This window comes from Oncorhynchus kisutch, linkage group LG19, assembly GCF_002021735.2.
Source record: "Oncorhynchus kisutch isolate 150728-3 linkage group LG19, Okis_V2, whole genome shotgun sequence".
NCBI classification, from domain to species: Eukaryota; Metazoa; Chordata; class Actinopteri; order Salmoniformes; family Salmonidae; genus Oncorhynchus; species Oncorhynchus kisutch.
Genome location: NC_034192.2, coordinates 48,824,338 through 48,851,731, shown reverse-complemented (window position 1 = coordinate 48,851,731; position 27,394 = coordinate 48,824,338). Strand labels below are relative to the sequence as shown.

General features: G+C 44.7%; 1 protein-coding gene across 4 annotated transcripts; it reads left to right on the top strand.

Annotated features, from left to right (window-relative positions):
- The first annotated feature begins 1,852 nt into the window (after nucleotides 1-1,852).
- On the top strand, nucleotides 1,853-26,198 carry bod1l1 (biorientation of chromosomes in cell division 1-like 1). Of its 4 annotated transcripts, XM_031797775.1 has the most exons (30): nucleotides 1,853-2,098; nucleotides 2,409-2,533; nucleotides 3,405-3,595; nucleotides 3,812-4,315; nucleotides 4,469-4,618; nucleotides 4,784-4,947; nucleotides 5,076-5,172; nucleotides 5,328-5,454; nucleotides 5,544-5,607; nucleotides 5,749-7,552; nucleotides 7,657-7,742; nucleotides 7,849-7,948; nucleotides 8,149-8,226; nucleotides 9,743-9,789; nucleotides 10,491-10,563; nucleotides 10,694-10,752; nucleotides 10,860-10,935; nucleotides 11,092-11,156; nucleotides 15,889-15,978; nucleotides 16,086-16,158; nucleotides 16,392-16,462; nucleotides 17,232-17,385; nucleotides 17,604-17,647; nucleotides 17,953-18,763; nucleotides 18,878-18,942; nucleotides 19,083-19,170; nucleotides 19,381-19,513; nucleotides 24,827-24,889; nucleotides 25,139-25,295; nucleotides 25,404-26,198. In XM_031797775.1, the coding sequence occupies exons 1-29, from the start codon at nucleotides 1,982-1,984 to the stop codon at nucleotides 25,266-25,268; spliced, it is 5,649 nt and encodes a 1,882-aa protein (XP_031653635.1). In that variant the 5' UTR covers nucleotides 1,853-1,981; the 3' UTR covers nucleotides 25,269-25,295; nucleotides 25,404-26,198. The 4 variants fall into 4 exon arrangements, with proteins under 4 accessions (XP_031653635.1, XP_020308584.2, XP_020308583.2 ...); XM_020452995.2 differs by having other exon boundaries at nucleotides 7,675-7,742; nucleotides 25,139-26,198; XM_020452994.2 differs by having other exon boundaries at nucleotides 17,974-18,763; nucleotides 25,139-26,198.
- The last annotated feature ends 1,196 nt before the right edge of the window (nucleotides 26,199-27,394 follow it).

Sequence of the window (27,394 nt, the reverse complement as noted above, 5' to 3'; positions counted from 1 at the left end):
TACGAGCTGGTACCAGCCCCCGGGCGCTCCAGTTGATAGATGTAACTGTTGCTGTGTGGAGTATCTATGCGTTCATTCCCTAGATACCGTTACCACATATCTGGTTTCTGTTATTGTTAAGTTTGAGTTCTAACAAAAACAGTCTGTGGTTTGCTACACTACGTTCTGTATGCGTCCATTTTTATGTTATTCTGTATTTTTCCATCATGAGAAAGGCCCATGGCCCTGAAACTGTTAACAATGTTTCAAGTCAGCTATGTTGCATAACACCTACATACATCCACACAAGTCAACAGCAGATAATATTCAATCACATATATGGTAACTGTCTATAGTGCATAACACAGAAACCTCATAATCTGCACAAAACTGCTACAGTAAATGTATCTTTTTTATTTGAAGGATTCTTTCTCTCTGGTGAAAGATAAGGGCCATATATTTCGAAAGCCATATTGCAAGCAGTGATTATTGGTGTTTCTAAGGGCTCCCAAGTGGTGCAGCAGTCTAAGGCACTGTATCTTAGTGGTTCAGGCATCACTACATACACCCTGGTTCGACTCTAGGCTGTAACGCAACCAGCCGTGATTGGGAGTCGCATAGGGCGATTGTAAATAATAATTTGTTCTTAACTGACTTGCCTAGTTAAATAAAGGTTCAATTGAATGGGGAAAAAATACATTAAAACATAGCATCGGGATTATAGTTCACATAAGGCAGCTGTGGGTGAACCTGAGAACTGTAGAAAGAAGGCAGAATGCTGTCTAGAGTTTGAGAGTTAGGTTTTGACTCACTCTACGGTTCACAGCTACGGACGTAACTAACTTTTCGTGACAGGTTTAGAGAATTTACGCAGCAGGTGAGAATAATTAACATAGCAGGTTAGGAGAATTCAGTTAAGGTTAGGAAAACGTTTCACTAAAATTCTCCCTGACTAGACTTGAACATGCAGCTTTTTTTAAACCATTGCTGTTTCACCGAATATTTTTTTATTATATCGCCAAGACAGTCAATTGATCATTCTAATGATGGAAATACATGTCCTCAAAGATGGAAGGCAGGCGGGAGCAGACAAGATCAGGTGAGATGGGACCATTCTAGCACAGTGAATAATAAACATTCTGCTCATTTTCTCATAGATTAAAAACATTTTAGTTTTCTGTTCCCAAAACTAGAACCTGTTACGAACAGAGTGGACTAAGTTTTGTAGACTTTACCCTTTGCCAAAGTTTCAAAAAATTGCATTGTTTGAGTGCAAGGGTATATTTAGTTATTACACAAGTGCACTTTAGTGTCTGCAAAATATGCAAATACATGCTAGAACGGGCCAATAGGATCCCACTAGCTCGTGCTTGGCTCTGCCCACCTCCTTGCTTGTTCTGCCCACTATGATGAATTTGCTCACATTGGAAACGACAGGCTGTGGTCTGTCTTGCGTTAGTTATAAAAACATATATTTGATTCTAGAAAATGAGAGGGCAGATAAGGTGAACAACAGGCACAACTCAGATATAAAGTATGTTATTTTTTCCAAAGTTGCCACGTGCGTCCACTTACGTCAGTGCATTCAAAAACCTACCCATTTGATCAAGTAAGAATCAAGTTGCAAATTAGCAATTAAATCTTTGTTGACTTTCATACAAGATTCCTCACTTTGTGCTTTATTTTCGTGAACAGATTTTGGGTAGAGTTAAATCTCGCTCCGCATCTTCCTCTGGTATGACATTAGCCGCAACCTTGTTCTTCGATGAGGTTTAAGGGTGGTTGACATCCAATATCTAGCCGCAACCGACAGGGGGCGCAAATTATAATTGGCAACAGTAAATTAGTTGTTTTTCTTCCGGTTGCATATCGTTCAACTTCCGAGTCAAATGCGTTAGTTCTAAATCAAAATACGGAGAATCTAAGGAGTTAGCAAGCGACTTTGTGGTGTTTTAATGACATTTATTATTTTGTATTTTAAATCCAGAAGCGTAAATAACAGATGGCAGGTTTACCCCCCGGAGACCCGCAGTTGGTCTCTATGATCGTCAATCATTTGAAAACGCAAGGTCTTTTCGATCAGTTTAGAAGGGACTGCTTGGCAGACGTGGATACAAAGGTAACGACAGTTATGAATGGTGAATAGTAAAAGGTAGCTAGCCAGCAAGTAATCTACAATTTGCCATTATACAGTAGCTAAGCATTAGTCTAAGCATTAGTCTAAGCATTAATAATCTTGTATAAAAGCTGTTGCCTTCGCGAGTTGCTACAATAGTACCTATGTTTCAGTTCGCCAGACGCTGCCCTGGATCAGACCTACCACAATCTGTTTTTTCAGACAGGATTTAGTGCACGCATAACCAATAAATTGCAAACATGGCTGTGATAAAAATGTTGTTAAACTAGCTAACGTTATTCACTATTTTTAGCCTGCATACCTGAATTTAAGACAACGAGTGGACAACTTTGTGTCCAATCACCTCTCTAACCACACATGGAGTCCTCACTTGAACAAGAATCAGTTGAGAAACAACATCCGACAGTTGGTGCTGCAGTAAGTAATTCGTGAGAGTTCACATATGGCCCTATTCAGAAAGCACACGTTTTTGTTATTCATGTGGATCTTAGCAAAAATGTAAATTTTCATCTTATTTCAATCTGGTCTCAGAGCTTTTTGTATTATTCTGAACGAAATCCAATTTAGTATAATACGTTACTTTTGGTATGGTTACATAAGACAGATGGTTACTTAAGGTAAAATCGAAAGTAGGGTGGATTGATGAGCTTATAACATCTAGCAAACATCTAGTAACCCAAAGATTCCAAGTTCGAATCTCATTGCATGTTCGAACTTTCGAATTTGAACTAATTAGAAACTTTAAAACTATTTTTTTAAACTACTTAGCATGTTTGCTAACACTTCCCCTAACCTGAACCCTTCACCTAACCCTTACCAGAATAACCCTTTTAGCTAACTCCTAAACTTAACTCTAACCTTAACCCAACTGTTAGCGAGCTAGCTAACGTTAGGCGCCTAGTTAGAATTCGTAACATATCATATATTTAGCAAATTCGCAACACATTGTATGTTTTGCAAATATGTAACAGTGTACGTTTTGCTTAAAAAAAAAAAACTATAATCTTAATTGTAATTCGTAGCATTTCATACGAAATGGGTGATGAACAGCCACAAATTAATACATACCATACTAAATGTAGTGTCTCAGATTTACATACAGAATAGTACGAAACAGTCTGTGACCAGGCTGCTTATTTCCACAGGGGCAGTAAATGTGCAACCCTGTATCTCTCTCTATTCAGTCACTTACTATAACTTTTTAAATCATATGTCATGTTAGAACATCAAGAGACAGTGCATCCACTTTTGTGTATATGAACTGAATCCTCTTCTGATCTTGTGGCAGGTCTGGGATGCTGGAGCAGGGAGTAGACAGGATAGTTGCTCAGGTGGTGGATCCCAAAATCCATCACACCTTCAGGCCCCAGGTGGAGAGGGTGGTCCGTGAATTCATGTCCCCTGGCAGCTACGTGGATGAACCCCCACTCCCGCCTGCTCCTGTAGAGGAGAAACAAGACTTTGACCTGCCAGTGCAAGGTGAAATACAGTTGAATGCTTCTAGCAGGTCTTTAATCTGTCTATTATCGTCTTGTCTAATTCCAGGAAGAATATCTTTCATATTTGCAGAGCACAACAATTTATGTGTTTTGTTCGTAAATGTAGATGGGATTGTGTCTGAAAATGGTGTGCTTTTGGATTATTGTCTGACTTAACATTTGTCTGTATGACTCAATGATAATGTTGGATTCCCAGCTCCTTCATCTGCCCCTGCTACTTCAATGGCCAGAGATGCCATGTCTATCCTGGATACCATCACCACTCTGAACCAGGAGGCCAGCTCCCGGGCCAGCTCCAGTGGAGAGAAGGGCCTGAAGGGGGGCTCTGAGAGGGACCAAGACCCAGAGGAGTCGATGCAGGAGTCTGAAGGAGGAGAGCAGGACATGAGTCTGGTGGAGGAGGGAGAAGAGGACCAGGACAGGAAGACGCCAGAGAAAGAAGAGGAAGCGAAGCTTGTGTCAGAGGCCCAGGCTATGGAGGTCAAAACAGAGGACGTACAGGAGCAGGTGGACTCTGAGAGAGAGGGGATGAAGGGTGAGGGGGAAGAGGTTGGGACTCAAGAGGAGGCAGAAGAGAGAAAGGAGGGGAAGACCATAGGAAAGCTAAAAGATGAGGTACTGAACAAGGATGTTGATCCACTTCAGTCCCCCAATGAGAAACACCATATTAATCAGAAGGCCAGAGAGAGGTTAAAAGAAGGTGAGATCTAAGTCTTGAATGTTTAGGTTTTTGAATTTGATGAAAATTATCACTACACTATGTCGAATCATTGTCGAATCATTAAGTAGGATTTGAAAGCCTCATAGTTTCAGGTACCATTAACCATTTGTTCCGTGTGTAATTCTTCATCAGAATATTCTCTGGAAGACTCCGACCTTGATGGCCTCAGTGACATCACTGTGAGCTCTGTCCACACCAGCGACCTGTCATCCTTTGAGGAGGACAGCGATGATGAGCAACCACCGTCAGATTCTACAGAGGACGGCGAGGTCTCATCTGAAGGTCTGTTTGTGTACATGTATTATTTCTCAGTAAGAAGCATTTATTTAGAGATACGAATAACTGAAACCTTTTCAGATATTAAGTGAAAACAGACGCTATTAGAGGGCAATATTGAAGCCAATATTTCCTTGTAAATAATTGGTTTTTATTCTGTGTGATCTCAAGATGAAAAGTCTGAGAAAAAGAAGACCAATAGAGAGGAAGACAATGAGGAGAGCCCAGAGCGCAAGCCTCGTCGACAGGCCTACGTCCACAAGCCCTTCCTCTATTCCCGTTACTATAGCGACTCTGACGATGAGGTTACTGTGGAGCAGCGTCGGCGGTCAGCGGTAAGTGACAGGCTGATATTTATGGTAAAGACATGCCTGCAAACTGAAAATACAAAAGTTGTGGGCAAAGCGTTTTTGTGGCTGGGTTTAATAAAACTTGTTCTATCTCCTTACCTCTATTCTCTCAGGCCAAGGACAAGGAAGAGAGGCTTTTCAAGAGACAGCAGAACAGGGAACGCATGGAGGAGAAGCGTAGACAGAAGTCAGCTCAACTAGAAGACCAGGGTACTTGTAACATCAATATATTCCACAATGTGCTTTTCCCTGGCAGACTAATTAGTGTGTCAACCTTTTATACCTGAGTCATTTGACTTTTGTTTTTGTAAAAGCTGAGGGTGTGGTAAATTGTCCATTCACTGTGATGTTAACTCACTGTACAGAGAGCAGGCAGCAGACCTCTTCCCCCAGCCTGGAAGCTCAGGATCCCAGGGCCAAAGAGGCTCTCAAGGAAAAGAAGGTTCTTGAGAAGAAGATGGCCCTCAGTAGGAAGAGGAAATGGGACTCACGGTGTGTGTGTGTTTGTAATTGTGTGGACCTGTGGATGTTTGAGTTACTGGATACATAGCCATGTCGCTAAAGTCATTTACATTTTTCAGGAAAGAGGCAGATGTTACAGGCAAGAGAAAGGGAGATGCAGCAGGAGAGTTCAACAAAAAGGAAGTAAGTGTTGAATGAATATCCTAACTTGTGACTGTATGCTCACCTTGGCCATTAGTTTAATTAATTAAATGTTGTTTATTGAGTTAAATAACTTATTTTAGAATTGTGTGCTGATGTATTTCCTTGCTACCTCACAAACAGGAAGCAAAGGGTATTTCCTCAAAGAGCTTACAGCACAAGTCAATCAGAAAAGTCTCTGAGTCTGCAGCATCAGAAGAGAGGCACAGGAGGAAGAGTGTCAGCACTTCTGAGGAATCTGGAGAACCTAGAAAGCTGTCAGACAAAAGCCGTACACATTCCTTTATCCTGGACTTGGAGCAGGGATCTGAGTCACCACTCAAACAGCGAGCTGCTGGAAAGTTTGACCGGCTTTCCCGCAAAGAGTTAAACCCTAAAGAGCGCAAGGAGAAAGAGTGTAGCCTGTCGGACGAGCGCTCCAAGCTTAAGCAAAAGTTGGAGAAGAGAGTAGTAAGTGAATCCCACACAGATGAACCTGAGCAGAATGAAGGGGCCCACATTGAAGTATCCTCTGATGACAAAGGGGAGAGGAAGTCCAAGGTGAAAGGTGACAAGAAAGTGTCAGTGAATGCCAGGGAAGGTAGGGCATCTGTGTCAGAAGGAGGTGTCTCTGACGAGGGGGCTAGCAAGGAAGCCACAACCAAGAAGGGGAAGGCTCCATCAGTTGAAGCTGCCAAAGTTGAGAAGGACAGAGAGAAGGAAAAGAACAGGGAAAATGAGAAGGAAAGGGAGAGAACCAAAGCAGAGAAGATTCCATTAAAAACTGACCCTAGGCAGTTACTCTGTCCGGATTCCACCGGCTCTTCTGAGGAAAGGTCTGATATGGAGCCTGGATCAGAAAGCATCAAGAAAAAGGACAAACACCCTAAAGAAGTCCTCAAGAGGTCAAAGAGCCACACAGAGGACAAATATGTAGAAAAACTCAAGTCGAAGCCAGACATTGAGAAGGAGAAACCCAGAACAGAACATGTTACTCAGGAAATCCAGAAACCAAGTAAGTCCAGCTCTGAAACTGACAAAGACTCCAGAAAGTCGAGGGAGACAGAGCCTGGAATGAAGGTAAAGATCATGGAAAAGTCCAGATCCAAGTCAAGGGAGGATAAGAAAGCTCAAGGTTTGGAGGTCAAAAACAAAGGTAGCACATCAGGCAGTAGACCTGACGCATCAAAGGAAAGAAAAAGAGAGGGAAGCATGAAGGAGCAAAGGAAAGACACTCAGGAAAACCCACCAGAGAAAATGGAAGGCAGGAGTGGGAAGAAAATGCTTGATAAAAAGGCCCAAAACCCAGAGAAGAAAGAGACCCAGGATGAGAGAAAAGGACGTAAAGCAGATGAAAAGTCTGATAAGTCCTCAATCTCCTCACCTGCTATTACGGAACCTCCTCTGAAGAAAGGCCCTCAATCCAAAGACGCAAGCACAGACTGGGATCCCACCGATGCCACCATTACCACCTCTGCCTCTGTTACCTATGATGCTTTGAGTGACGTCACCCCTGAACTGGAGGAGGATGACAGTGAAATGCCACTCGGTGAGGTGGAACCACGTCCTTTGACAACTGGGGCAGATGCTCTTCTGACTTTGATGGACATCTGTACCTCAGCAGATGCAAGACTAGGCCAAGGAAGTGACATCACAGGGGCCATGCAGCGAGAGGCCTGCCCAGAGCTCTCCTTCCAAGAAGCAGACATAAAGATGAAAGAGGCAGCTCTGACCCTGCTCTCCATGGACCCTGAGAGTATACTATCTCCTACCTTAGTCACTCCAGCTACACAGGAAGTCACAGAGGCAACCATACCTGCTCTGCAGCGGAAGGAAACTACTAAACCTGTTGCAAAAGAAGATTCTGAGCATGTTCTGGAAATGGACGAAAGTGATCTAACAGCTACTGCCTCATCAGAGAAAATGGATGAACAGTCAAGGAGCCAAGGTAATGTGTCTTGTGACAACAGTTATATGGTCAGTTCTTCTTTTCTTAAAGTATCACAAGGCAATGGAGAGTATTTGGATGACTTATTGTTAGTTACATTACAGTTGATGTTCTGGCCACAGATATTCTCGACACAGGGGGGAAAGATACGGTGGTGTCAACATGGACATTAGTTGAAGGGATCTCTCAGGTGAGAATGGCTTATGGTGTTTCTATTTCATTCTAGTTCTATAATATAAATATCAGGTAATTGTTACTCAGACTTTGATAGCATCTTTGTTCCAACTTTTTCAAAGGAAAATAAATCTACTGTTGACAGAGATGAGGAAAAGCCAGGCCATGCTGATGTTGTTCCTGAGCAAGAGCCCGTATTGGGACCATCAGTCGACAAACAATGTATAAGATTCATACCTTTATCTTAACCTTGTACATTCACACTCCTCACCAACGGGTTTTACACAAACTCCCAAGTTTCCAGATTTTCCTTCATTCCTCCATTCTTTTGTGTTTTTTTTTCAGTTTTCCCCCAAATAAAGTTTGTGTGCTCTCTGTTAGTTCTTTTGAATGTAAATTTGCTGATCTTTGTTTTTGCTTAGATGGGACTCAGACTGAGAAGACAAAACTGCTGGCCATGGAACATGAGTGTCAGGTTAAGATGGACATTGATAACATTAGTAAGTCATACACAACTGCAATAATATTCAAATACCAATCCTTAATATTATTTGACGTACACTGAGTGTACAAAACATTAGGAACACCTGCGCTTTCCATGACAGACTGACCAGGTGAATCCGGATGTAAGCTATGATCCCTTATTGTCACTTGTTAAATCCACTTTAATCAGTGTAGATGAAGGGAGGAGACCGGTTAAAGAAGGATTTTTAAGCCTTGAGACAATTGAGACATGGATTGTGTATGTGTGCCATTCAGAGGGTGAATGGGCAAGACAAAATATTTAAGTGCCTTTGAACAGGGTATGGTAGTAGGTGCCAGGTGCACCGGTTTGAGTGCGTCAAGAACCGCAACGCTGCTGGGGTTTTCATGCTCAACAGTTTCCTGTGTATTTCAAGAATGGTCTACCACCCAAAGGGCATCCAGTCAACTTGACACAACTGTGGGAAACATTGGAGTCAACATGGGCCAGCATCCAGGATGAAACACTTGTAACACCTTGTAGAGTCCATGCCCTGATGAATTGAGGCTGTTCCGAGGGCAAAAGGGGGTGCAACTCAATATTAGGAAGGTGTTCATAATGTTTTGTATGCTCAGTGTTCTGATAGAAATACGATTATAAAAAATAACTGATTGGATTTATATGGCGCCTTTCTATCAACTGAGATGCTCAAAGCGCTTTACATAGTAGGGGGAAACTCGCCTCATCGACCACCAATGTGTAGCACCCACAGTGACCATTTTTGTGTCAGAACGCTCAACATACATCAGCTATCAGGTTGAGAGTGATATATGCCAGTGAGGGCGCTGATAGAATGGGACCAGGTTGGGAATTTGACACCGGGGTCTTACAATAAGTGCCATCAGATTTTAAATGACCACAGAGAGTCAGGACACCTGTTTAACATCCCCCTACGCAGGGAAATGTCCCATTGGGATGTCCTTAGACTAGAGGTAAGCGTGCCCCCTACTGGCCCTCCAACACTACTTCCAGCAGCATCTGATCTCCCTTCCAGGGACCGACCAGGACTGACCCTGCTTAGTTTCAGAAGCAAGCCAGCGGTGGGATACAGGGTTTAGCGTCATTTGGTATATATTTATTTAACCAGGCAAGTCAGTTAAGAACAAATGCTTATTTACAATGACGGCCTACCGGGGAACAGTGGGTTAACTGCCTTGTTCAGGGGCAGAATGAGTTTTTTTTACCTTGTCATCTTGGGGAATCGATCTAGCAACCTTTCGGTTACTGGCCCAACCACTAGGCTCCCCACCTGCCACCCCTAGAACTGAAGGGGGACTGACTGTATTTTGCTAAAAGTTCCAACCCCCACAACCAAACCAACTGTAAAAAATAAATAAATTTAAAAGAGTTTTGAAATGCTGTTAATATCCAAGCTTATCTATAGACTTTAGACCTGAATGCCAATGCATGTTGCATGTAGTTTTGACTTTGTGTAACTCCAGTCCTCAAAAGACGGTTTTAAAAGGTGATCTCTCCTCCTTCCACCATCTCAGATAAAGACCAGACTGAAGCACAAGAGGAAAATGGAGTCACTGAGTCTGTAAGTACTCATTCTTGGCAGTTTAGCACTCATTTACAAGAGCACCACAGTCTTTTCTGGTTACATTTTTGTGAAGGCTAAAGTGACTGTTACTGCTTTCCTCTGTTAAAATTTCTTAGCGCTGCAATCCCGTTAACGGGACTGATATGACAACAGCCAGTGAAAGTGCAGGGTGGCAAATTCAAAACAATAGAAATCTCATAATTAAAATTCCTCAAACATACATGTATCTTATACCATTTGAAAGGTAATCTTGTTGTTAATCCCACCACAGTGTCCGATTTTCAAATAGGCTTTACAGTGAAAGCACCACAAACGATTATAATAGGTCACCACCAACTCACAGAAAAGCACAGACATTTTTCCAGCTAAAGAGAGGAGTCACAAAAAGCACCAATATCCCACTGTGTATTCAATAGGGGCTGGGTTGAATATCGACCAACCCCAGATTTCCCACTTCCTGTTTGGATTTCTTCTCAGGTTTTTGCCGGCCATATGAGTTCTGTTATACTCAGACATCATTTAAACAGTTTTGGAAACTTCAGTGTTTTCTATCCAATACTAATAATAATATGCATATATTAGCAACTGGGACTGAGGAGCAGGCTGTTTACTCTGGGTACCTCTGGGCACCTTTCATCAAAGCTACTCAATACTGCCCCTGCAGCCATAAGAAGTTAACCTTTATATGTGTATTTCAGGGGAAGTGTGACACACCTGAAAAACCAAGGGAGACTCGACGTGGTCGGCCATCAAAGCTGGTCAGACAAGCCAGTGAGTCTCTGATGAGCTTTATGCAATCCACAGGTGTTTGTGTCACGCTGTTCTTCTTTGGTCTTTACTTGTTGTGTTGTCTCTCTTTCTGTTATGTGTCTGAGGAACGATTTTGATTATTTTGTTGCAGGCAATGCATCCAAGTCAGACGGACAAGAGGACGAGAAAGGATCCGACCTGTCTGAAATGGTAGTTATCTGCCCTCTATGACTGCGTGTAACATTTCATCTTATGGAAGCATGCAATCTTTATTTCAGAAAAATACATGCACTAAATTTGTTTGGTTCCTTGTTCAGGAGGACAAAATGGAGGGAAGAGTAACCCGCAAAGGAAGGCTATCTGGTCAGAAAGCTACCACAGCCAAAGACTCCGGTACATTCATTTAGACAAATCTGTGTTAATGAGTAAAAACGGAATGTTTTGGTGTTCTTTTATTACATGTTCACGTGACATTTGGCCAGCTTCACATCTCAAATTGGGAAGACCATCTGAGTTTGTAAATCTTGTGCCCTTTCTGCAATTCATCAGGTATGGAGAAAAATGAGAAGGACAGTCGAGAGCAGCAGTCCAAGCTGGCTGTGGAAGTGAGTAAAGTAAGTATAGTCCCTACCTATCAGTACTTGCATTAGGTAGTAAAAATGTCACTACCTATGGGTAACTGCCAAAACAATGGAAACACTTGAGTAAATTAGGGATATAAAGTGTATTGAAGCAGGTGCTTCCACACAGGTGTGGTTCCTGAGTTAATTAAGCAATTAACACTGCATCATGCTTAGGGTCATGTATAAAAAATGCTGGGCAGGTCATTATTTTGACTACCATGGCTATGCCACCGTAGGATGACACTAGTGGTCACTGAATGGTTTGATGAGCATGAAAACAATGTAAACCATATGCCATGGCCGTCTCAGTCACCAGATCTCAACCCAGTTGAACACTTATGGGAGATCCTGGAGCGGAGCCTGAGACGGCGTTTACCCTCACCATTAACAAAACACCAAATGATGGAATTTATCGTGGAAGAATGGTGTCGCATCCCTCCAATAGAGTTCCAGCCACTTGTTGAATCTATGCCATGGTGCATTGAAGCTATTCTGGCTCGTGGTGGCCCAACGCCCAATTAAGACACTTTATGTTGGTGTTTATTGAAGAATGGCACCGTAGAAGATGGCTGCTGATTTACGGGCTCCTAACCAATTGTGCTATTGTGTGTGTTTTTTTGCGTTATTTGTAACTTTAATGTTTCTGCCACGTCTCTTATGACTGAAGAGCTGCTGGATATCTGGACAAAGTTTACTTGCCTCATACGGGACAAATATTTTTTTCTTTAACAAGTCAGTGGCAAAGGATTTACTTCAGACACCCGACAAGTCCCAAATCCCCGTCATTCGCATGAGAAAGAGACAGATGTCGGGGTGCCTTATAAGGATCCGATGGCGAGTGGGTAATCTGCATCTACCATCAGTCCTATTAGCCAACGTACAATCATTGGATAACAAAATAGATGAGCTACAATCACATTAAAATCTGTAATATCTTATGTTTCACCAAGTCGTGGCTGAATGATGACATGGATAGCATGGGATTACGCTGCATTGGCAAGACGGGGTGGCGGTCTGTGTATATTTGTGAAAAGCTGGTGCACAAAATCTAATATTAAGGAAGTCTCAATGTATTGCTCGCCTGAGATAGAGTATCTCATGATAAGCTGCAGACCACACTATCTACCAAGAGATTTTATCTATATTTTTCGGAGCTGTCTATTTACCACCGCAAACCGATGCTGACACTAAGACCGCACTCAATGAGCTGTATAAGGCAATAAGCAAACAGGAAAATGCTCATCCAGAGGCAGCGCTCCTAGTGGCCTGGGACTTTAATGCAGGGAAACTTGAATCCATTTGACCTAATATCTACCAACATATTAAATGTGCAAACAGACAAAAAAAATCTGACCATGATTCTATACTCCCGATTCCTGCTTACAAGTTAAAACGAAAGCAGGAAGTACTAGTGACTCAGTCAATAAAGAAGTGGTCAGATGATGCTGATGCTAAGCTACAGGATTGTTTTGCTAGCACAGACCGGAATATGTTCCGGGATTCTTCCGATGGCATTGAGGAGTACACCACATCGGTCACTGGCTTCATCAATAAGTGCATTGACGACGTCGTCCCCACAGTGAACGTACGTACAGTGGGGCAAAAAAGTATTTAGTCAGCCACCAATTGTGCAAGTTCTCCCACTTAAAAAGATGAGAGGCCTGTCATTTTCATCATAGGTACACTTCAACTATGACAGACAAAATGAGAGAAAAAATCCAGAAAATCACATTGTAGGATTTTTTATGAATTTATTTGCAAATTATGGTGGAAAATAAGTATTTGGTCAATAACAAAAATGTCTCAATACTTTGTTATATACCCTTTGTTGGCAATGACAGAGGTCAAACATTTTCTGTAAGTCTTCACAAGGTTTTCACACACTGTTGCTGGTATTTTGGCCCATTCCTCCATGCAGATCTCCTCTAGAGCAGTGATGTTTTGGGGCTGTTGCTGGGCAACATGGACTTTCAACTCCCTCCAAAAATGTTCAATGGGGTTGAGATCTGGAGACTGGCTAGGCCACTCCAGGACCTTGAAATGCTTCTTACGAAGCCACTCTTTCGTTGCCCGGGAAGTGTGTTTGGGATCATTGTCATGCAGAAAGACCCAGCCACGTTTCATCTTCAATGCCCTTGCTGATGGAAGGAGGTTTTCACTCAAAGCCCCACCCACTTTGCCAATGCACAGCCCCCACACCACTAGAGGGATATCTTCAACCACCAACTTACCATCCTGAGACAAGGCCGAGTATAGCCCACAAAGATCTCCTTCACGGCACAACCCAAGGGGGGGCGCCAACCCAGACAGGAAGATGACATCAGTGACTCAACCCACTCAAGTGACGCACCCCTCCTAGGGACGGTATGAAAGAGCCCTAGTAAGCCAGTGACTCAGCCCCTGTAATAGGGTTAGAGGCAGAGAATCCCAGTGGAAAGAGGGGAACCGGCCAGGCAGAGACAGCAAGGGCGGTTCGTTGCTCCAGAGCCTTTCCGTTCACCTTCACACTCCTGGGCCAGCCTACACTCAATCATATGACCCACTGAAGAGATTAGTCTTCAGTAAAGACTTATAGGTTATAGACCGAGTTTGCGTCTCTCACATGGGTAGGCAGACCATTCCATAAAAATGGAGCTCAATAGGAGAAAGCCCTGCCTCCAGCTGTTTGCTTAGAAATTCTAGGGACAATTAGGAGGTAGCGTACGTGTAGGTATGTACGGCAGGACCAAATCAGAGAGATGGGTAGGAGCAAGCCCATGTAATGCTTTGTAGGTTAGCAGTAATACCTTGAAATCAGCCCTTGCCTTGACAGGAAGCCAGTGTAGGGAGGCTAGCACTGGAGTAATATAATCACATTTTTTGGGTTCTAGTCAGGATTCTAGCAGCCGTATTTAGCACTAACTGAAGTTTATTTAGTGCTTTATCCGGATAGCCGGAAAGAAGAGCATTGCAGTAGTCTAACCTAGAAGTGACAAAAGCATGGATACATTTTTCTGCATCATTTTTGGACCGAATTATTATTATTATTATTATTATTATTATTTATTTATATATATATATATATATATATATATTTATTTTTTACAATGTTACGTAGATGGAAAAATGCTGTCCTTGAAACAGTCTTGATATGTTTGTCAAAAGAGAGATCAGGGTCCAGAGTAACGCTGAGGTCCTTCACAGTTTTTTATTTGAGACGACTGTACAACCATTAAGATTAATTGTCAGATTCAACAGAATATCTCTTTGTTTCTTGGGACCTAGAACAAGCATCTCTGTTTTGAGTTTAAAAGTAGAAAGTTTGCAGCCATCCACTTCCTTATGTCTGAAACACATGCTTCTAGCGAGTGATGACCACTGACCCGTAGCACTCACGTCTGTGGCCATGAAGTTCTTTGAAAGGCTGGTCATGGCTCACATCAACACCATCATCCCAGAAACCCTAGACCCACTCCAATTTGCATACCGCCCCAACAGATCCACAGATGATGCAGTCGCTATTGCACTCTACACTGCCCTTTCCCACCTGGACTGAAACATCTACGTGAGAATGCTACACCCTAGTGCCCTCAATGCTCATCACTAAGCTAAGGACCCTGGGACTAAACATCTCCCTCTGCAACTGGATCCTGGACTTACTGATGGGCATCCCCCAGGTGGTAAGGGTAGGTAACAACACATCTGCCACGCTCATCCTAAACACGGGGGCCCCTCAGGAGTGCGTGCTCAGTCACCTCCAGTTTTACCCATGGCTGCATGGCCAGGTACAACTTCAACACCATCATTAAGTTTGCCGACGACAATGACGAGACAGCCTATAGGTAAGAGGTCAGAGACCTTGCCGTGTGGTGCCAGAATATTAACCTCCCCCTCAACGTAATCAAGACAAAGGAGATAATTGTGGACTACAGGAAAAGGAGGACCGAGCACGCCCCCATTCTCATCGACGGGGCTGCAGTGGAGCAGGTTGAGAGCCACATCACCAACAACAAGCTTTCATGGTCCAAACACACCAAGACAGTCATGAAGAGGGCACGACAAAGCCTACTCCCCAGCAGGAAACTGAAAAGATTTGGCATTGGTCCTCAGATCCTCAAAAAGGTATACAGCTGCACCATCGAGAGCATCTTGACTGGTTGCATCACTGCCTGGTATGGCAACTGCTCGGCCTCCGAACGCACTACAGAGGGTACATCACTGGGGCCAAGCTTCCTGCCATCCAGGACCTCTATACCAGGTTGTGTCAGAGGAAGGCCCTAAAAATGTTCAGACTCCAGCCACCCTAGTCATAGACTGTTCTCTCTGCTACCGCATGGCAAGTCTAGGTCCAAAAGCCTTTTTGACAGCTTATACCCCCAAGCCATAAGACTCCTGAACAGCTTATCAAATGGCTACCCAGACTATTTGCATTACCCCCCCCCCCCCCTTTACGCTGCTGCTACTGTTTATTATCTATGCATAGCCACTTTAACTCTACCTACATATATTTTTTACTGATCTATTTTATACTTAACCAATAATGCAGTTTTAAGAAAAATAAGTGTTAAGGGCTTATAAGTAAGCATTTCACTGTAAGGTCTACAAATTCCTGTTGTATTTGGCGCATGTGCCAAATACAATTTGATTTGGGATTATTTTATTTTGGCAGATATCTGTATAAGTACATGCATTATGTAATATCATATTGCCCTTATACCCTTGCTCACATGGTTTGCTATTGTAGGACAATGAGGGTGATAAGGCCACAGATTCCAGAACGCCACGCAGAGGACGCTCGTCTAAAACCTTTGCGGATGAGGAGGAACTTAAAGAGGTTATATCATCCTTCACTGCTCACTCCCCTTCTGCCTGTGTGGATTGTATGTTGATGAGGTATGTGAGTTGAGTCTGAGGTAACCATGTTAGATGTTCTCTATACAGCCTGAGAAAGTGGAGGAGACCCCGCCTCGCAGAGGCAGACGGTCAGGTGCCCAGGCCAAAGACTCCACCACAGGTAAGAAGTTCTACCACAGCCATTTGGAAATTCAAGAGCTATATGCTTCCATAGCTCTACTCTGTGCTAGGCCTATTTAGTAATTTCAATCTCTCGTTTCTGATATTGAGATGGGTGATAGCTAAGATGCATACCAAGTTCATCATATTTTTCCTGTGTGCCCCTCAACAATTCAATTTTTTGTCATTATCAACACATTTCACACAAAATAAACATATTACTTTCCTACACAGGAAACCAGGAGAAAGAGGAGGAAGAGAAAACAGGAGAGACATCATCGGAAAAGCCAAAGGAGAAACAGGAGGTAAGTTCAGTCGACATGATCAGTTTGGCATAGACCTTCATTCATTCAGCTGGGGGGGACTCATTCAGCTGGGGGGCGGCGGTCTCATTCAGCTGGGGGGCGGCGGTCTCATTCAGCTGGGGGGCGGCGGTCTCATTCAGCTGGGGGGCGGTGGTCTCATTCAGCACGGGTGGCGGCGGTCTCATTCAGCTGGGGGGCGGTGGTCCCATTCAGCACGGGGGCGGCGGTCCCATTCAGCACGGGGGCGGCGGTCCCATTCAGCACGGGGGCGGCGGTCCCATTCAGCACGGGGGCGGCGGTCCCATTCAGCACGGGGGCGGCGGTCCCATTCAGCACGGGGGCGGCGGTCCCATTCAGCACGGGGCGGCGGTCCCATTCAGCACGGGGTGGCGGTCCCATTCAGCACGGGGTGGCGGTCCCATTCAGCACGGGGTGGCGGTCTCATTCAGCGGGGCGGTCTCATTCAGCGGGGCGGTCTCATTCAGCGGGGCGGTCTCATTCAGCGGGGCGGTCTCATTCAGCGGGGCGGTCTCATTCAGCGGGGCGGTCTCATTCAGCGGGGCGGTCTCATTCAGCACGGGGGCGGTCCCATTCAGCACGGGGGCGGCGGTCTCATTCAGCGGGGTGGTCTCATTCAGCACGGGGGCGATGATAAAACATGAGGGGAGCAGGCCAACATCAACTATTTATATGGCCACACAGACCACTTGTTAACAGCTGATTGACTCAGTATTTCAGGTCAGGGCTCTCTGTTTTGTTGTTGTATCAGATTCATCCCCCTCTTCAAAAAGAAGAGGAGGAGGAGGAGAAGAGTGAGCAGAAGAGAGGCAGTAGACGGGGAAGACCAGCTAAACCTCCAATCTCCAAGCAAAAGACAAATGAAGATGCAGAAAGCTCTCATTCCAAGGAGCCCACTGATACTCGTGAGTTTCTTTTTTTAAACTTTATTTCAATCCACAATATAATCTTACTGCAAGATCCAAATACTTTCATAATGCATGATTGGGTATTAAAAGTGATTGTCAACAACTATGAAAACTATCATTGTCGATGCACTTTCTAAGTGCATGGAAGGGAGTTAATACAGAACTCAGGAAAGCTTGGTCTGGCATTTGTTACAGTAACAGTCTCTTTCTCTTAGGCAAACCTGCAGTGAAGAGGAAGAGGTCTGAGGAATCTGGGGAGGTGTGTCCTTTTCACTTCTCTGACCACAAGGTTTATTGAGCCATGCCTGGTTCTTCTTTGACCCCCAGTCTCTACTCCTGCAGACCTCATAGATCTGAAAGGACTGGATACATGAGTTATATGGGAAATTATAGGGCTAGGTAGCCATCACCTTATTGCTTACACTTATCCAGTCCATTTTAGATCTATGAATGCCGAGGAGCTGGTTAGAGGAAGGCCCCTGAGATAAAATGGAACCGTAGCAATTAGTCCTTCCATTGACAGAGAGGTGTGTGTTTTTAAAGTGAGCTTTGATTCTGTTGAAGGGGACCCAGCCTGAGGAGGAGGGGACCCAGCCTGAGGAGGAGGGGACCCAGCCTGAGGAGGAGGGGACCCAGCCTGAGGAGGAGGGGACCCAGCCTGAGGAGGAGGGGACCCAGCCTGAGGAGGAGGGGACCCAGCCTGAGGAGGAGGGGACCCAGCCTGAGGAGGAGGGGACCCAGCCTGAGGAGGAGGGGACCCAGCCTGAGGAGGAGGGGACCCAGCCTGAGGAGGAGGGGACCCAGCCTGAGGAGGAGGGGACCCAGCCTGAGGAGGAGGGGACCCAGCCTGAGGAGGAGGGGACCCAGCCTGAGGAGGAGGGGACCCAGCCTGAGGAGGAGGGGACCCAGCCTGAGGAGGAGGGGACCCAGCCTGAGGAGGAGGGGACCCAGCCTGAGGAGGAGGGGACCCAGCCTGAGGAGGAGGGGACCCAGCCTGAGGAGGAGGGGACCCAGCCTGAGGAGGAGGGGACCCAGCCTGAGGAGGAGGGGACCCAGGGGACCCAGCCTGAGGAGGAGGGGACCCAGGGGACCCAGCCTGAGGAGGGGGGGACCCAGGGGACCCAGCCTGAGGAGGGGGGGACCCAGGGGACCCAGCCTGAGGAGGGGGGGACCCAGGGGACCCAGCCTGAGGAGGGGGGGACCCAGGGGACCCAGCCTGAGGAGGGGGGGACCCAGGGGACCCAGCCTGAGGAGGGGGGGACCCAGGGGACCCAGCCTGAGGAGGAGGGGACCCAGGGGACCCAGCCTGAGGAGGGGGGGACCCAGGAAAGTGACCTGAAGGAACAAGAGGAGAAACAACATGGAGAGGATAGCGGTGAGAATAGATGCAATACTTTTACTTCCGCACACTGTGGTCCAAATGACACTCGATTAACCCATGCCATGTCATAAAAAAAAAACTTGTTCTGTCCCTCCCTTTCTTTTTCAGTGAGCCAGTCTGACGACCCGGAGAAGGGGACAGAAGAGGGCTCCAGTGATAACAGAACAGATGAGGTACGTAGAGAACATACAGTCAAGCTGATTTTAGATAATGTATATTATTATTATTCTATCTTTGAATGGTTTTGATCAGTCTCAAACCAACCAAAATGGTGTTTGAATGGATTCCTCCCTCCCCCATGGGACTCTACCAGGGTGAGGAGGACAAAGACACGCCTCAGAAGAAACCTGCTCGTAGGGGAAGGCCCTCGAAGGGAACAACATTGACGTCAGAGGAACCGGGTATGGCTCAGGGGGTCTAGGGAGTTAGGAGGATATGATGGCTGTTGGAGAACTCTGATCTCATACATGTATGTATTCATTACAGTTTACTCTCATAGGAGCAGGTTAAACTGGGTGAGAAATGAGAGGGGTTGAAACGTTGTTGCATCTATTAACACCACCATGCTTTTGACTACTGTGTGACCATGCACACTTTTTCATTGTAAACAGAAAATACTGTATCTGAGAAGACCGACAAAAAGATAGACAAGAAAGAGAGCGAACAAAAAGAGGATGAAGAGGAGGAAGAGACGCCCAAATCCAGAACTGCGACTCGAGCTGCTGTTCGCCTTGAAGCTGAGAGGTAAACAATGTGTCACATGACATGCAGTGCGTGATATACACTACATGGCCAAAATTAGTGGATTCGGCTATTTCAGCCACACCCATTGCTGACAGGTGCATAAAAACGAGCACACAGCCATGCAATCTCCATAGACAACCATTGGCAGTAGAATGGCCTTACTGAAGAGCTCAGTGACTTTCAGTGTGGCATCATCATAGGATGCCACCTTTCCTACAAGTCAGTTCGTCAAATTTCTGCCCTGCTAGAGCTGATCCAGTCAACTGTAAGTGCTGTTATTGTGAAGTAGAAACGTCTAGGAGCAACAACGGCTCAGCCACGAAGTGGTAGGCCACACAAGCTCACAGAACGGGAGCACTGAGTGCTGAAGCTCGTTAAAATAGTTTGTCCTCGGTTGCAACATTCACTACCGAGTTCCAAACTGCCTTTGGAAGCAACGCCAGCACAAGAATTGTTCGTCTGGAGATGAATGAAATGGGTTTCCACGGCCAAGCAGCTGCACACAAGCCTAAGATCACCATGCGCAATGCCAAGCGTCGGCTGGAGTGGTGTAAAGCTCGACGCCATTAGATTCTGTAGTGGAAACACGTTCTCTGGAGTGATGAACTACACTTCACCATCTGACAGTCCTACGGACAAATCTGGGTTTGGCAGAGGAGGAATAATAATAGTCTGGGGCTGTTTTTCTTGGTTTGGGCGAGGCCACTTAATTCCAGTGAAGGGATATCTAGACGCTACAGCATACAATGACATTCTAGACGATTCTGTGCTTCCAACTTTGTGGCAACAGTTTGGGGAAGGCCCTTTCCTGTTTCAGCATGACAATGCCCATGTGCACAAAGTGAGGTCCACACAGAAATGGTTTGTCGATCGGTGTAGAAGAACTTGACTGGCTTACACAGAGCCCTGACCTCAACCCCATCGAACACCTTTGGGATGAATTGGAATGTCGACTGGGAGCCAGACCTAATCGCCCAACATCAGTGCCCGACCTCATTAATGCTCTTGTGGCTGAATGGAAGCATGTCCATTCTGCAATCCACTCTTTGGTTTTGTTAAACTAAATACTGCCACCAACTCATATTAGCGTCTTTTAGTATTTTTCCACAACAAGGAAGTCAATGTCTCCCAGTTAGCATGTTTTAAATGTCATGTCAAAATCAATCAATTTCAATCACATTTATTTGTAAAGCCCTTTTTACATCAGCCGATGTCACAAAGTGCTACACAGAAACCCAGCCTAAAACCCCAAACAGCAAGCAATGCAGGTGTAGAAGCACTGCTTTGTTTTCTGCTTCTTCTTTTATCTCAAAGTAAATAGTCATTGAGCTGCAGTTGAAGTCGGAAGTTTGCATGCACCTTAGCCAAATGCATTTAAACTCCGTTTTTCACAATTCCTGACGTTTAATCCTAGTAAAAATTCCCTGTCTTAGGTCAGTTAGGATCACCACTTTTATTTCAAGAATGTGAAATGTCAGAATAATAGAGAGATTTATTTCAGCTGTTATTTTTTTCATTACATTCCCAGTGGGTCAGAAGTTTACATACACTCAATTAGTATTTGGTAGCATTGCCTTTAAATTGTTTAATTTAGGTCAAATGTTTCGGGTAGCCTTCTGCAAGCTTCCCATAATAAGTTGGGTGAATTTTGGCCCATTCCTCCTGACAGAGCTGGTGTAACTGAGTCAGGTTTGTAGGCCTCCTTGCTCGCACACGTTTTTTCAGTTCTGCCCACAAATGTTTTTATATGATTGAGGTCAGGGCTTTGTGATGGCCACTCCAATACCTTGACTTTGTTGTCCTTAAGCCATTTTCCCACAACTTTGGAAGTATGCTTGGGGTCATTGTCCATTTGGAAGACCCATTTGCGACCAAGCTTTAACTTCCTGATGTCTTGAGATGTTGCTTCAATATATCCACATAATTTTCTTTCCTCAGGATGCCATCTATTTTGTGAAGTGCACCAGTTTCTCCTGCAGCAAAGCACCCCCACAACATGATTTATTTTTTTATTTTTTTATTTCACCTTTATTTAACCAGGTAGGCTAGTTGAGAACAAGTTCTCATTTGCAACTGCGACCTGGCCAAGATAAAGCATAGCAGTGTGAGCAGACAACAAGGAGTTACACATGGAGTAAACAATTAACAAGTCAATAACACAGTAGAAACCAAAGGGGGAGTCTATATACAATGTGTGCAAAAGGCATGAGGAGGTAGGCAAATAATTACAATTTTGCAGATTAACACTGGAGTGATGAATGATCAGATGGTCATGTACAGGTAGAGATATTGGTGTGCAAAAGAGCAGAAAAGTAAATAAATAAAAACAGTATGGGGATGAGGTAGGTGAGAAAGGGTGGGCTATTTACCAATAGACTATGTACAGCTGCAGCGATCGGTTAGCCGCTCAGATAGCTGATGTTTGAAGTTGGTGAGGGAGATAAAAGTCTCCAACTTCAGCGATTTTTGCAATTCGTTCCAGTCACAGGCAGCAGAGTACTGGAACGAAAGGCGGCCAAATGAGGTGTTGGCTTTAGGGATGATCAGTGAGATACACCTGCTGGAGCGCGTGCTACGGATGGGTGTTGCCATCGTGACCAGTGAGCTGAGATAAGGCGGAGCTTTACCTAGCATGGACTTGTAGATGACCTGGAGCCAGTGGGTCTGGCGACGAATATGTAGCGAGGGCCAGCCGACTAGAGCATACAAGTCGCAGTGGTGGGTGGTATAAGGTGCTTTAGTGACGAAACGGATGGCACTGTGATAGACTGCATCCAGTTTGCTGAGTAGAGTGTTGGAAGCCATTTTGTAGATGACATCGCCGAAGTCGAGGATCGGTAGGATAGTCAGTTTTACTAGGGTAAGCTTGGCGGCGTGAGTGAAGGAGGCTTTGTTGCGGAATAGAAAGCCGACTCTTGATTAGATTTTCGATTGGAGATGTTTGATATGAGTCTGGAAGGAGAGTTTGCAGTCTAGCCAGACACCTAGGTACTTATAGACGTCCACATATTCTAGGTCGGAACCATCCAGGGTGGTGATGCTAGTTGGGCATGCGGGTGCAGGCAGCGACCGGTTGAAAAGCATGCATTTGGTTTTACTAGCGTTTAAGAGCAGTTGGAGGCCACGGAAGGAGTGTTGTATGGCATTGAAGCTTGTTTGGAGGTTAGATAGCACAGTGTCCAAAGACGGGCCGAAGGTATATAGAATGGTGTCGTCTGCGTAGAGGTGGATCAGGGAATCGCCCGCAGCAAGAGCAACATCATTGATATACACAGAGAAAAGAGTCGGCCCGAGAATTGAACCCTGTGGCACCCCCATAGAGACTGCCAGAGGACCAGACAGCATGCCCTCCGATTTGACGCACTGAACTCTGTCTGCAAAGTAATTGGTGAACCAGGCAAGGCAGTCATCCGAAAAACCGAGGCTCCTGAGTCTGCCGATAAGAATATGGTGATTGACAGAGTCGAAAGCCTTGGCAAGGTCGATGAAGACGGCTGCACAGTACTGTCTTTTATCGATGGCGGTTATGATATCGTTGAGTACCTTGAGTGTGGCTGAGGTGCACCCATGACCGGCTCGGAAACCAGATTGCACAGCGGAGAAGGTGCGGTGGGATTCGAGATGGTCAGTGACCTGTTTGTTGACTTGGCTTTCGAAGACCTTAGATAGGCAGGGCAGGATGGATATAGGTCTGTAACAGTTTGGGTCCAGGGTGTCTCCCCCTTTGAAGAGGGGGATGACTGCGGCAGCTTTCCAATCCTTGGGGATCTCAGACGATATGAAAGAGAGGTTGAACAGGCTGGTAATAGGGGTTGCGACAATGGTGGCAGATAGTTTCAGAAATAGAGGGTCCAGATTGTCAAGCCCAGCTGATTTGTACGGGTCCAGGTTTTGCAGCTCTTTCAGAACATCTGCTATCTGGATTTGGTTAAAGGAGAACCTGGAGAGGCTTGGGCGAGGAGCTGCGGGGGGGGCGGTGCTGTTGGCCGAGGTTGAAGTAGCCAGGCGGAAGGCATGGCCAGCCGTTGAGAAATCCTTATTGAAGTTTTCGATAATCATGGATTTATCAGTGGTGACCGTGTTACCTAGCCTCAGTGCAGTGGGCAGCTGGGAGGAGGTGCTCTTGTTCTCCATGGACTTCACGGTGTCCCAGAACTTTTTGGAGTTGGAGCTACAGGATGCAAACTTCTGCCTGAAGAAGCTGGCCTTAGCTTTCCTGACTGACTGCGTGTATTGGTTCCGGACTTCCCTGAACAGTTGCATATCACGGGGACTATTCGATGCTATTGCAGTCCGCCACAGGATGTTTTTGTGCTGGTCGAGGGCCGTCAGGTGCTGCCACCCCCGTGCTTCACGGTTGGGATGATGTTCTTCGGCTTGCAAGCCTCCCACTTTTTCCTCCAAACATAACGATGGTCATTATGGCCACACAGTTCTTTTTTTGTTTCATCAGACCAGAGGACATTTCTCCAAAAAGTAAGATCTTCATCCCCATGTACAGTTGCAACCCGTAGTCTGTCTTTAAGGCGATTTTGGAGCAGTGGCTTCTTCCTTGCTGAGCGGCCTTTCAGATTATGTAGATATAGGACTCGTTTTACTGTGGATATAGATACTTTTGTACCCGTCTCCTCCAGCATCTTCACAAGGTCCTTTGCTGTTGTTCTGGGATTGATTTGCACTTTTCGCACCAAAGTACGTTCTTAGGGGGAGACAGAACGTGACTCCTTCCTGAGCGGTATGCCGGCTGCGTGGTCCCATGGTGTTTATACTTGCGTACTATTGTTTGTACAGATGAATGTGGTACCTTCAGGCGTTTGGAAATTGCTCCCAAGGATAATCCAGAGTGTATGTAAACTTCTGACCCACTAGAATTGTGATACCGTGAAATAATCTGTCTGTAAACAATTGTTGGAAAAGTTCCTTGTGTCATGCACAAAGTAATGTCCTAACCGACTTGCCTAAACTATAGTTTAACAAGAAATTTGTGGAGTGGTTGAAAAATGAATTTTAATGACGCCAACCTACGTATGTAAACTTCCGACTTCAACTGTACATAATGCCTTATACACGATATGTGGCAAACAGTATTGACAACAGTGGGAGTGTATCATTTTCATCTAACCACCACACAGAAAACGGCAACTAGTGTAACATTGCCCTTAACCATCTTCAGATAATTCTGAAACATTCATAATTAACTATAAGGGAGAAAAGGGAACAAAGTCTGTCCAACAATATCTTGTTGGGGTGTCTGGCACTGAGGTTGCAAGAAGGCAGTTCTCTCAAGTTGCTTTCCATTTGTATTTTCTCCAGGAACAAACCAAGGAAACCTTCCACCCGAGCTCGGGGTGAAGAGGAGAACCCAGCAAACACACGGTAGGTTGATGTGTGTGTATGCATGCGTCTGTGTGTGTGACAGGATGTGCTCATCTCTTGGTACTGTGTGAATCCTTGTTTATTTGTATAAACGTTATGATTATTTTCTGAAATGCTATATAGTATCTAGCAAACTCATTTTTATAAGGGACCTCTTTATAATTGTCTTGACATGACCCTCTAATATATTGTCAATAGGGCATTATATATGTTACTGCATACTCTTGCTTACCTGTTATTACCCTTCAGTGGGATGAGAGGACAGGCCTCGGCGTCAGCTAAGGCAGGGGGGCGTAAACGTGAAGCCAGCCCCCCAGCAGTGCGCACCAGAGGTGGACAAAAATCTGAGGAGCCCCCTTCCAAAAAGACCAAGCGATGAACAAATACCTGCTTTCCCCAAGCCCAGGTATTAGAATATTCACAGCGCTGTTGACATATGAGTTTTTTGAGTTTTAAATGCTTCTTTGTTTTTAGAAACACTTCACATAATACATACTGGTATTAATTTTAACAGATCTGAACCTCTCCCCTCTATTCAAGCCTGTGGATGTGTTGGATAGGAACATTTGGGGATGGCATGACAGTATGGTCTAGCAGTGGTGGTTCTCCAAATAGTCACCTGACCTGGATTTAGCTCATGGTGCTTTCCATTTCTATACAGTATTATAGACCCTTCACCACAGGCCCCTATGTTTTAGATTGCACTGGTCATTTAAAGATGTTAGCTAATAATATCTCATGAAACGGAGCATTAGAGACCAATCAAAGGTCTTATGTGGAGAGCCTCTTGACTTTAATCCTAGGACAAAACAGTGGAAATTCTTTGTCACTGACAAATCGACTTCTGTCTGTGTTGGTCACTCCAAGGATTTGCCGTCGTGCAGGCGTATGTCCTTTGGTTCCTGCATCACGTTCAAGGGTTTTATATTTCTTCGACCTATAGATACATTTAGATATCATTCATATAGAGTTGTATAGAAGTTATTAACCTGGGTATAGTCTCACAAGTACTTTTACAATTTGTGTTATGTTTTTGCTCATTGTTTCCGTACCCAGAAGCCTCTTCCTGTTACTGGACTTGAACATGGAAGTATCCATTCTATGAATGTAAAGGAGGTGTTTGTCTTCTCCCTGTGTTTTTTTTTCTTCTGTTATTTTGTTTTTTACTACACAGATTTGTCTGTGCCCCTAACTACTTTCCCCATTAAGTGATTTCTATTTTTGGTTATTTTTGTAATGTGTGCTCACAGAGCTTATGCCCTGTTGTCAGTATTGGAAGAGATTAAATCCCTTTCAAATGGTGAACAAATGCCGTGTGTGGGACTCTTTCCTCACTTATTGACTGAACATTTTGTTTTTGATTATACTGGAAGGTATGTTTCAGGACATTAATAAATGTGAAATGAATACAAAACCCATGACACGTGTTACACTTCACACTTTGCGTATGCATAATTATAGTACTCATCATAGTTTCACACATTTAAACTCCATTGTAAAATCTTCCACATCTGGTAACACTCATGAAGTGCTGTCTAATCCATTTTGCATGTTAAACAACTACGTTAAGCTTTGTTATTGTTTCAACTGTGGATTGCCCCTTTAAGGTGAGGTAGTGCTACTGTGTGTATCACACATGTTTTAACTGTGGATTGCCCCTTTAAGGTGAGGTAGTGCTACTGTGTGTATCACACATGTTTTAACTGTGGATTGCCCCTTTAAGGTGAGGTAGTGCTACTGTGTGTATCACACATGTTTTAACTGTGGATTGCCCCTTTAAGGTGAGGTAGTGCTACTGTGTGTATCACACATGTTTTAACTGCTGTGCAGTTAAGTCTCAACTGTTATTTTTCAGTGGAGGTGTTGTGTGAATGGATGTGCTATCTGTAAAGTGTACATAGCTGAAGTCAACCAATCAGCTGAGGGGAGAGGACATTCCTGGTTACAAATGGGGAATAAACTAACACGCTAAGAATGAAATATGCCACAATTGTTAACACATTACAAGTATTTAAATAATGACTACACCTGAGCCCATGAATTCCAAAGGCATCAATAAGGGCCATAAAATGCTGGAGGTTTTTTAAGACGCTGGATGGAGTTTTCCGACCGTTCCTGCGGAATGCTTAATCCGATTCTTGAAGGAGTTCTGCTCAGGTATTTCCTGGTACAGGAATCCAGTCCCTAAATATTATCTTAACACCTATTTATAACGTTTTGGATCCATTTTCATTTAGTCACTGGTCCTGGCAATGATTGATACCATAATGTAAGGTCATAGATCATATTAAATTATGTTCTGTATGTAATTCTATGTGTTAGGTACTATTGTACCTAATTGTGTAGAGACAGCTAGGTTGGTACAGTACAGTCATGATCTAACAGACATTATAAACCGGGTGATTTGAGCCCTGAATGCTGATTGGTTGAAAGTTCTGATATAACAGGCCGTATACATAGGAAATGACCAGTTTATAATAGCAATAAGGCACTTTGTTGGTTTGT